Raw genomic sequence first — 12,066 nt, 5'->3', positions numbered from 1 at the left:
TCAGTTGTAGATGTTCAAAGACTCGTCGTGGCCATTGGTCCCTCTCTGCTGAGTCCATGTTTGGCTCAGTCTTGCTGTGACGAGTGGCACTGGGTGAACCCAACTGCAGGAAGGCAAACTCAGGCAGAGGATAGGTTGCAAACACAAAGATAGGCTTTACTAGAAACAAACAAAATAACAACAGCACAGATACAGGCTAGCAGGCCGGCAAGAGGATCACAAGGCAGTATGAAACTCAAGACTGAGCACCGGACATAAAACTAAGCACCACTTAAATAGCAGGCATATAACCATGCACAGGTGAGTGCGATTAGGAAGAAAGAAGGAAACAATTAAGAGTTCATGGTGCCCTCTGGTGGTGAGGCAAGGCAGAACCTGGGTCATTCCTGACACCTTTAGTCATTTAATCTCTCCTGCCTTCCACCCTATCACAGACCTTCCCTTTTGTTCTTTCCTCTCCTCCCGCCTTTCGCTGCCCCTTCACTTGCTTAAAAATCTGTTACATCTCTAACTTCTTCCGGTTCTGGTGAAAGGTCATCGACCTGAAACGTTAATTCTGTTTCTCTCTGACCTGCTGAGTATTGCCAGCATTTTCAGTTTTTAGTTCAGATTTCCAGCATCCGCAGTGTTTTGCTTTTGTTCTGAAAGGTCTCCTGTGATGTATCGCCCTGCGCTTTTCTATTTCAGGTACACACTGGCAGACCTGATGTGCATTTTTCTGGTTTATTTCCCATTTGTGTTTTCTTGGGTTTGACAGAAGCGGAAGAAATGAGTCCCAGCCAACCGCTCTGGAGGGGGAACCTCGGATGAAGTAAAAGAAAACCTGGTGCTGAAAGTGGAGACATGAGAGTTCGGAGAAAGTGGGAAATGGGGAACAGAGTCTTTACAGGAGTTGGAGTGGGAACGAGCATTCTTTCGGTTGTTGTGCGAGTCAGTGAGCTTGCTACAGCCGTCTGCTTTAAAGCTGAAGAAAGAAAGCCAGGAAGCGAAGGGGCGAGTGAGTGAAGGGCCAGCTGCCTGGGCCCCAAGCTCTGGAATTCCCTCCCTAAACCTCTCTGCCTCTCTCTCCTTTGAGACACGTTAATTAAAACCTACCATTGTCCTAATATCTCCTCACGTGGCTCGGTGTCAAATTTTGTCTGATAATCGCTCCTGTGAAGCGCCGTGGGACGTTTTACTATGTTAAAGGCGCTATATAAATACAAGTTGTCATTGTTTGTTTTGCTATTCACTCCCTGTCTTGGCTTTTGTCTTTTCATTGCCTCACTGAGATGATCTTTTCTAACATCTAACAATTTCCTGTGTCAGTATTAAGAGGTTTGCAGGACAGTCGACCCATTAACTGCCTCCCTGCGATTGCAATCATCGCTTCTTCCTTCCCCTCTTTCTTTTCTCTTAACTCTACTAAAATGCTTGCTCAATATTCCGTTTCCAGTTCTGATGAAGGGGGAGAAATTGGGTATAGCCCCGTTTGGGGCGCTAGTTCTGGCGAAGCGCAAAGCCTAGCGCCAGTCGCGATTTAGCACCACCTGGCACGATATTGGGTCGTTGCGCCCCTGAGGGTGATTGCGGCACTAAATCAGGCGTTGCACGAGGCTCTTAAGGCGCTAACCCGGCGGCGCAATCCAATTTAGCGGCGGCGGGGCGCAGCGCAGGTGCTGTCAATAATCACTTTCCCTGAGACACACTGGCGTCGGCCAGCTCTTAAAGGGGCAGGTCAATTGGCATCACCAGACACACTCACTGCCTTGTAGGCCTTCAAAGCGGTGGGAGCCTACCTGTGGCGCACCAGCCTAGCAAGACATGGAAAGGGTGAGGCAGAGGGCGGAACGCCTCACTGATGGGGCATTGGATGCTTTGGTTGGCGCAGTGGAATCAAGGCCAAGGAAGATGGTCGGAATGTGATTTATGTTTTGGACAGTCTCCCGGGTGTGAGAGGCAGTTATGTGTCAGTGTATTAGTTTTGCTTTCTGTTGCCATAGCTTTCTCATGTTTGAAGGAATCACATTTTGTGTAATGAAACACTTTCTTCATTTACAATGGCTATGCCTGCTATTTACATGCATCTTACCCTTCACAGGCTTGGGGGTATCAGACCGGTTCCATTCCTGTTCTTGGAATGGCAGCAAGCATTCCGTGAGAGGGGCCTAGAAGCTACTTCTGATCAGCCTCTGACGCGCAGCCTGAGAAGAGCCGCTCGCGTAGAAATTCAGGCCAGCAGGCATCTTCTCAGCCACCAATAGAGATGTCCTGCACCTTATCTGAGGCTGCAGATGTGGCTGAAGCAGCTGGCACAGCTCAGTCACCACCTCCTTTCTAAATCGCAGCCTTCTGACACACTGCTCCTCCGACATGTTCATGTAGGAAAACTGCTGTCGGAAAACCCTGCCAGCGTAAGGTCTGCTGTGGCAACGTCTGTTGGTCCTCCTCCGTCTGGCCATGCCCGCCCCCCTCTCCCAGCATCTCAGTGCCCTTTCCAGATGATTCAGCAGCAGGACGTTCCCCTCCAATGCAGCCCCCATAATAAGTGCCCACAGGAAGGTTCCCCATTGTTAAGGCTCACCAACAGCAAGGTGATGGTCAGAAGGCTGAAGATCGTCTGCCTGCGCTGGCTCAGTGGTCAAATGGCTCTTGGTGTGCAGCTCAGCAACTCTTTGTAGCTCTCGAGGAAGCTGTGCTCCAGAAATGGCTGCCGTTTTTAAACCACACCAGTCCCCTTTAAATAACGCCCCCCCAGGCCGAGAGTGATTGGGTAAGGTTCCCTGTAAGCTGTCACTAATAGCACCAGGCGCTACGGAGGGGGGCGCCACTGAATTTCCGGTCCGGGGCGCCCAAAAGGCGCTGCACACTGAAATGACGTCATAATCTGCCTGCGCCCATGAGCGGGCGCTACGAGTTTGCGCCGGCGCTAAATGCATGGTCAATATGGGGTGAGGCACTAGGCACCCTGTGGCCGCCCGGAAATTGGCTAGCGCCCCACTTCTCAGCCTCTTTAGGCGTTAATCGGTGGCGCTACCAACCGAGTTTCTCCCCCGAAGTGTTTTACCAGAAACATTGGCCCATCTTTGACAGATGCTGACTTACCTGCTGCTTCTAGGAACAGGAGGAGGCCGTTCAGCCCCTCAAGCCTGTTCCACCATTCAATGGGATCATGGCTGATCTGTATCTACCTGTCTTGGTTCCGTAACCCTTAATACAATTACCGAAAAAAATCTTAGCAATCTCAGTCTTGACATTTTCAATTGACCCCCAGCCTCAACAGCTTTTTGGGGGAGAGAGTTCCAGATTTCCACTACCCTTTGTGTGAAGAAGTGCTTCCTGACATCACCCCTGAACGGCCTGGCTCTAATTTTAAGGTTACACCCCCTTGTTCTGGACTCCCCCCACCAGAGGAAATAGTTTTTTGCTGTCTACCCTAATCGAGAGATTACAGCTGTTGGGAATGATTGAACAGGTTGGGTCTTTTTTCTTTAGAAAAGAGAAGACTTAGAGGTGACCTGATAGAGGTCTTTAAAATTAGCAATGGGTTGGGCAGGGTAGATGTGGAGAGAATGTTTCCACTTTTGGGAGAATCCAAAACTAGGGGCCATCAATACAAGATAGTTACTAATAAATCTAATAGGGAAATGAGGAGAAATTTCTTTCCTCAGAGAGTGGTTAGAATATGGAACTCGTTACCATCGGGAGTGGTTGAGGCAAATAGGGTGTTTTCAAAAGGAAACTAGACAAGCACATGAGAGAAAAGGGAACAGAAAGATAGGCTGAAAGACTGAGATGAGGCAGTTGGAATGGGAGGAGACTCGTGAGGAGTATAACACCAGCACAGACTAGATGGGCCGAATGGCCTGTTTCTGTGCTGTATATTCTGTAATTCTACCCAATCAAATCCTTTAAACATCTTAAACACCTCGATTAAATCACCCCTTAAACATTGATGCTTGAGGGAATACAAGCCCAGTCTGTGCAACCTGTCCTCCTAATGTAACCCTGTTAGCCCCAGTATCATTCTGGTGAATCTGCGCTGCCCCCTCTCCGAGGCCAATATATCCTTCCTGAGGTTTTAGGTTTATGTGAAGTGGGTTAAGGCGAGTGTATTGTTTTGTGCAGCCTGAGCCCGGAGTCCATGAATTGCTGCACAGAGGGTTCTGACGTGCTTGTGCTATTAGTAGCGGGGAGGAGAGCCACAGCATCGGTAAATCAACAACCGCATGGAGCGTTGCTGTGAAAGGCTGCTGTAGGTTATCAACAGTAAACAAGCCTCACTCATCCAGTTTGGGGTTAAATCCCTCAGCGCCTCATGCTAACAGCCGTTGAAAAAATATTTTTTTGATAAACTTCAGCTGCAGGAGAAGATGAAAAGACACAGAGAAGAAAGGCAGTGAATGAAAAGCACTTGCTTCTGTTTACTGTACGATCCAAAGCCTTTGATAATCAGACAGTCCCAGAGCACACAGGAGATTAGTCAATGATCCCAAAGAGTATCTGTTGAACAATCTGAGAAATCCTTTTCTAATATCAGTACAGTTATAATGCGGCAAGCGCTCAGGGCGGTTTTAATGTAATTGTGGGGGTTTGGGAACATGCGCTAAGCATGGAGTAGTACACCACTCCAATGCCCAGGGGGTAACTCTCCAATTAATCATTGACAAGGTCACTCATGTAACGAAAGACAGAATTAGTGCCAGTTAAAGTACAAATAATTAGAATAGTCTGTTGGATATCGTCTCCAGGGACGTAGCAAGATAAGGGAGCAGCAATAAAATTACGTAAAGGGTCAATAGACAATGTCAAGATTGTTCGCATAAATTTTAAACCAAAAGCAGCCACGGAATTTTGAGTTACTGCAATTTTTCTATTTTGCAATTATTAAGTCTGACATATCTGGACTTTCTGAACTTCTTTTATTAGTCTTTCAGGTGAAAGGCCCCGTCTGCCCTCTAGGGTGGATGTAAAAGATCCCACGGCACTATTGTGAACAAGAGCAGGGGAGTTCTCCCCGGTGTCCTGGGGCCAATATTTATCCCTCAACCAACATCACTAAAAACAGATTAGCTGGTCATTATCACATTGCTGTTTGTGGGAGCTTGCTGTGCACAAATTGGCTGCTACGTTTCCCACACTACAACAGTGACTACACTGATGTTGGTATAAAGACCAGTGCTTTCCTTTATTTACTACTAGCTGGAGTGCCCGGCGCTGCCGAGGGTTTTTTGAGGGCATGTTGTTATGAAAAGTAGAAATAATTTTTATCTATATATATATAAATAGCTGGAGTGCCCGGCGGTGCCGAGGCTTTTTTGAGGGCATGTTGTTGTTGGAAGAGAGAGAGAAAGCGACTGGGGGGAAGAGAGAGAGCGACTGGGAGGAAGAGAGAGAGCGACTGGGGGGAAGAGAGAGAGCGACTGGGGGGAAGAGAGAGAGCGACTGGGGGGAAGAGAGAGCGACTGGGGGGAAGAGAGAGAGCGACTGGGGGGGAAGAGAGAGAGCGACGGGGGGAAGAGAGAGAGCGACTGGGGGGAAGAGAGAGAGCGACTGGGGGGAAGAGAGAGAGCGACTGGGGGGTGGGGAGGGGGAGAGGAGGGGGGAGAGGGGGTGGAGGAGGGGGTGGGGGGGTGGTGGAGGAGGGAGGGTGGGGGGTGAGGGGGTGTGGGGGGGAAAGGGGGGTGGGAAGGGTGTGGGGGGAAGGGTGGGGGAAGGAGGGGGGAAGGGAGAAAGGGAGGGGGGAGAAAGGGACGGGAGGAGCCAGCAGACCCTCTCCCCTCTGCCGGCGATGGCTCCGCAGAGCTCCGTGCCGCCCTACGCACTGACATGGCCCCGCCGAGCGCAGCGCCCCCCTCAGCCCGAGCCCCGCCCCACGCCATCCCGAGCCCCGGCTTCAAGACCGCCGATTGCGGCTGGGCCTGTGCTGGAGCCAAGCCCCGGGAACGGGCGTGAGCCGGCTTGAGGCTGTGAGAGAGGGCCGGGCCTGGTTGCCGGGGTAACCCTTCCCCCTCCTTCCCGCACTCCCGAGCACTGGCCTCCCGAGCCCCGCCCTCCCGAGCACCGGCCCCCCGCCCGAGCCGTGGGGGGGAAGGAGAGAGAGAGCTGCCGCTCCTCCGGTCGATGTGTTGCGGGCCGACCCCTGATGAGCGCCCGATCAGCTGAGCCCAAGCCCCACGGTGACCGCAACTCACCTTCCGCTAGGCTCCCTCCCGCCCCGCCAGCCTTTACCAAAATGGTGGCGGTGGCTACGCTCGGCCTAGTCCCGCGCCGCCAGCCTTTACAAAGATGGCGGCGATCGTGGGGCGGGCCCAGCGGGAGGGGTGGTGCCTAGCTTGGGCGTGGCTGGGCAACAGAGGCCCAGGCTTCCAGGCCTGCAAAAACGGTGAAAGGTAGGAAAATTATAGAGGTTAGAGAAAAGATTTACAAATTAATTCACTTTTTTTTAAAAACAATTTGTGTTTTAAAAGCAACTTTTTTTTTTGCTGGAAATCTCGATTTGAACAGAAACACGCAGAAAGTGGGGAAAAAAAATAAACTTACGAATCAAGATGGCTGACACTCACCTCAGTTCAGAATGATAAGGCCCGCCCACACACGCACCGATTGGTCAACCGTCAGGTCACTGAACTGTAGGATTGGTCAATCATCATGTCACTCAACTCTAGGATGGCCCGCCCGCACACGCAATGAACCCGCCCCCACTCGATGCTAATGAGCGGATAATGAGCAGAATTTTGAACGTTTTTTGGATACCGTCGGCACAATTTTTGTCCGACTAAAAAGTAAATACACCTATGAGAGTCCCCTAATGATAAGCTTTCTTTTGATATAACATATGTGTAGGTACGCTCTATAACTTTTGATTGTATAGCCGGACAGACAGACAGACAGACAGAGAGACAGACAGACAGAGAGACATCTATTTATATATATAGATAGATTCTCACCTGCACTTTTCTGACATTCACTAGAATGTACATTAATACCTGAGTAATATCTTTCGGTGAATTATGCCCAGGTGATTTATCCAACTAAGAGAATGGTTTTAGAAAAATTCCCATTTGGTGGTGTAATTTTCCTGTTTCTATCTTACATCCTAAGTGAGGCATCCCATTAATTACCATTCTATCTCATTCATGAGCCCTGAAGTAACTTTACTGTCCAATACAATATTCTTATAATCTCTTTAAAACAAAAATCAAACGTTCCCACTTGATTTGCTATTAACACATTTTGATTGTTTATTCTCTATTTTAGAGGGCCTTTTATTTCCCAAAATAACCCGATATATTGTGCCTGAGTCCATTTTATCAGTTTAAAATTATCCCAAATCCAAACAGCAGTATTGTTGGACTGACAGGTTTTGTCAATGTTCAGTTTTATTTCCCCAATTGCTTTCTTCCTTGGTACCCAGCAATGAGCAGGACCACCGAGACTGCACTCAACTAGTTTATTTTAATGGGTTGTGAATCTTTGGAATTCTCTACCCCAAAGGGCTGGGGATTCTCAGTCGTTGAGTATATTCAAGGCTGAGAGCGATAGATTTTTGGACTCTAGGGGAATCAAGGGAATAGAGATTGGGCGAGAAAGTGGAGTTGAGGTCAAAGATTAGCCATGATTTTATTGAATGATGGAGCAGGCTTGAGGGGCCGAATGGCCTACTCCTGCTCCTAATTCTTATGTTCTTATTAATTATCCCCTTAAACTTCAGGTCAATTTTCCCTTTGAGCGCATGAAATAGCAACTCATATCAATTTTATTTTTTTATCAATTTCAACTTCAGCATCAGGCTTGGTGGTTTTACTTGGTGTTTTCACATTAGGGCCAGAATTGTTTGCAATTAGTTTGGGGGTAACTTCCATATCTCCCCTTTTCGAACACTCTGTTTCAGAAGATAACAAATGACCCTGAAAGGGTTAAGTCCGAGCTTCTGAAAGGCGAAGCCTTTAGTCCAAATCGTCAACATGCAGGGAGCTGGCACGGACTCGATGGGCCGAATGGCCTCCTTCTGTGCCGTTGTGATTCTATCTATGCTGTGATATTTGTTATCTGTCGATGTCTGCAGATAAATTCTTAAATTCTTAAAAATTCTGGATCTCTTGCTGCACCATCAGTGTTCACGCGGTGGCCACCTATTTAAAAGAAGACAGAGAATCCATTGTGGCTCGCTTAAGAGCCCAAGGGGTTAATTTATCAATTCATAAATTCCTTCTGCACCACTTAAAATAATGCCCAATATATAAATTTATATTCAGCAATACAGAAGTTGTTGGGTGGTGAATCTAAGGCGGCGAAGTGAGATATCGTCCGACACATGCACTTGCGTCACTTCACATTCAAATGGAAAGAACAAACTCCTTTTTACATTTTTTTCAATGTCTTTGTACCTTCAAAACTTCCTTCGGAATTAAAATTCCATTCAAACAGCAGAAATCATTAGTAACATTAATTGTTTTTAAAAAAAAACATTCTCAGCAGGGAAGGTAGCATTTTAGATTAAACTCCATTGTTTTTAAGCTTCTAGCATTTTTTTTGAAGTGGTTTCCAACACAAGATTTTCCAGTACAACCAAGATGATTAAACTCACAGAATCACCTCAAATATCCTAAAACTTCAATTCACATCATTAAACAGTTAAGAAATTCAAAACTGACAATTTTTAGATGTGATGGTCTCACGTCCGGACCTAGAGACCTTCACGTAATATAAAATAATAACCAGAATTTCACTGTGGCCGCAATGAAAGTCGGGTTTTTACAATTTAATAGGATAGTTAACCTCAATAATCCCAATTTAATTCAGACCAATATTTTATTAGCTGAACACAATACAGAACAGATAAAATAATCAGAACATCACGTGCTTACAAAAACACAGTAAATTGCATCATCTGTTTTTTTGTTCTTCAGGTGCCTTTCCAAATAACTGTAATATAATTGAAGCAAAAGTTAGTTTCACAGTTAAACCAGACCTTTAACATTCTTACACAAAGAGGGCGGAGCCTCAGCCAGTGGCACCGAAACATTTACACGGGCTTTTTAAAGAGACGGTACACAGAAAGCTTGCAGCCTTTAAAATCTTTTCTTTTCTCCTTCTTTATTCCATCATAGACAATTTTTCTCTCCAACCAGTTTTTGATTTCTGATGTTTGCTACTTAACCTCATTTGGAATAACAGTCAATTATAACCAAGACGCACTCGTTACCTTTCTGAGTCATGTGAAATGGGCCAATGTAATCAATCTGCAAATTTCTCTCAAAATACCTGATCAGCTCCCCTTAATATCTTGAAAACATCAATCAAATCGCCCCTTTACCTTCTAAATTCCAGGGAATACAAGACTAGTTTGTGTAATCTCTCCTTGTAATTTAACCCTTGGATTCTGGTAAACCTATGCTGCTTTCCCTCCAAGGCCGATATATTGGTCAGATGGGTGGAACAGTGGCAAATGGAATTTAACCCTGAAAAGTGTGAGGTGATGCATTTTGGAGGGACTAACAAGGCAAGGGAATACACAATGAATGGTAGGACCCTAGGAAAGACAGAGGATCAGAGGGACCTTGGTGTGCATGTACATAGATCCCTGAAGGCAGCAGGACAGGTAGATAAAATGGTTAAAAAGGCATATGGGATACTTGCCTTTATTAGCCGAGGCATAGAATATAAGAGCAGGGAGGTTATGATGGAGCTATACAAAATGTTAGTTAGGCTACAGCTGGAATACTGTGTGCAGTTCTGGTCGCCACACTATAGGAAGGATGTGATTGCATTGGAGAAGGTGCAGAGGAGATTCACTAGGATGTTACCTGGGCTGGAGCGCTTCAGCTATGAAGAGAGACTGGACAGGCTGGGGTTGCTTTCCTTAGAGCAGAGAAGGCTGAGGGGGGACCTGATTGAGGTGTACAAAATTATGAGGGGAATAGATAGGGTAGATAGAAAGGAACTTTTCCCCTTAGTAGAGGGGTCAATAACCAGGGGGCATAGTTTCAAGATAAGGGGCAGGAGGTTTAGAGGGGATTTGAGGAAAAGCTTTTTCACCCAGAGGATGGTTGGAATCTGGAACTCACTGCCTGAAAGGGTGGTAGAGGCAGGAACCCTCACAACATTCAAGAAGCATTTAGATGAGCACTTGAAACGCCATAGCATACAAGGCAACGGACCAAGTGCTGGAAAATGGGATTAGAATAGACAGGGTTTGATGGCTGGCATGGACATGATGGGCCGAAGGGCCTCTTTCTGTGCTGTATAACTCTATGACTCTATATCCTTCCTAAGGTGTGGTGCCCAGAACTGCTCACAGTGCTACAGGTGTGGTCTAACCAGGGTTTTGTACAGCTGCAGCATAACTTCTACCCCCTTGTATTCTAGTCCTCGAGATATAACGGCCAGCATCCCATCAACTGTTTTGATTATTTTCTGTTCATGACATTTTAATGATCCAAGTACCTGGACCCACAAGTCTCTTTGGACCTCTGCTGTTTCTAGCTTGCCATCATTTAGAAAGTACCCTGTTCTATTTTTAGGTCCAAAGTGGATGACCTCACATTTGCCTACATTGAAATCCATTTGCTGCGGTTTTGCCCATTCACTTAATCTATCAATGTAACCAAGACATACTTTAAACTGCATGAAGCTTTTTTAACTCTAGTCCAATTAAAACAAAGTGTTTTGAAAAGTTCAGTTTTAATTTTAAGGTTCTGGACCCTTTCTAGAATTATATACACATTTTGTAGGAACATAGGACCAGGAGGAGGCCATTCAGCCCCTCGAGCCTGTTCCTCCATTCAATGAGATCATGGCTGATCTGTGACTCAACCCCATTTTCCCGCCTTTGCCCCATATCCATAGATATGTATTATATACATTTATCATATATCTATCTATGTATTAAAACGCTTACATTTACGGAGATTTCCAGGTAACTTTTTCTATTGTAAGTTCCTGTGTCCACAGTTATGATGGAAACTGTCTATCGAGATGGTCACATTGTAATTCCGCCTTCTCCCCAGTGAAGATGCTGCTGTGTCACCACTGGCAGGAGTCTGTATTTACATAGGAGCATCCCATTATAAATGTGGACACAGGAATTTATAACAGAAACATTAAAATAAGGATAGAATGTGTGATTTTAAAATGGGGACTGGGCTCGCTGACCTACATTGGCTTCCGGTCCGGCAACACCTCAATTTTAAAATTCTCATCCTTGTTTTCAAATCCCTCCATGGCCTCTCACCCCCTCCCTCTCTCGGTAACCACCTCCAGCTCTACAACCTTCCGAGATCTCGGCGTTCCTCCAATTCTGGCCTCTTGCGCATCCCCGATTTCCATCGCTCCACCATTGGCGGCCGTGCCTTCTGTTGCCTGAGCCCCAAGCTCTGGAATTCCCTCCCTAAACCACTCCACCCCTCTCTCCTCCTTTAAGATGTTCCTTAAAACCTACCTCTTTGACTAAGCTTTTGGTCGCCTGTCCTAATATCTCCTTATGTGGCTCGGTGTCAAGTTTTGGCTGATTTATGCTCCTGTGAAGCGCCTTGGGACGTTTTCCTACGTTAAAGGCGCTATATAAATGCAAGTTGTTGTCGAATTATGCCTGTATGCCCTGGTGCCATTATCACCCGGTCTACACTTGGGCTCCCTGTGTGGGACTCCACGGAGAGATTTACACAGAGACGTTACTTTTGTTGATAGATGTTTTGCCTGGTGAGAAAAAAAGGCAAAACAGTGCCAGCCTCATGTTGGCATGGCAACAATCCCTTTATGTAAATGAGATTGATGTGAGGAGAGGGGGTACAAGCGCACATAATTCCTAATGGGGAAATGGATACCATGGCAACCAAGGTAGACTAAACCAATGAGCATAGAGAGGCTGCATAAAATGAATCATAAGCAGCAAGGAAGTATTCCTAGTGAAGGGAATAATGGTCTGGGGATCATTTCACCCCTCGGGTGCAGTCTGCCTTTAAATATAATGCACTGATGGCGGTTTAAACACTTTATTCTACCTCAGGTATTAAGTTATTCACATGAATTCACATTAAATCCATCCTAAATTTAAAAATAATTAATTCTTGGGACTTGGGCGTC

General features: G+C 46.4%; 1 protein-coding gene across 1 annotated transcript in view; it reads left to right on the top strand.

Annotated features, from left to right (window-relative positions):
- nectin1b (nectin cell adhesion molecule 1b) overlaps positions 1–2,027 on the top strand; it is a 630,230-nt gene extending 628,203 nt beyond the window's left edge. Inside the window, exon 11 of the mRNA XM_085967690.1 lies at positions 758–2,027. Within this exon, the coding sequence (XP_085823816.1) occupies positions 758–772 (15 nt within the window). The 3' untranslated portion in view covers positions 773–2,027. The remainder of the gene's footprint in view (positions 1–757) is intronic.
- Positions 2,028–12,066: the final 10,039 nt, after the last annotated feature.

This window comes from Somniosus microcephalus, chromosome 26 (assembly GCF_052327205.1).
Source record: "Somniosus microcephalus isolate GS21.2 chromosome 26, FLI_Smic_1.0, whole genome shotgun sequence".
NCBI lineage: Eukaryota > Metazoa > Chordata > Chondrichthyes > Squaliformes > Somniosidae > Somniosus > Somniosus microcephalus.
Note: the sequence above shows the minus strand (reverse complement) of the source record. Positions and strands in the feature narration are given on the sequence as shown.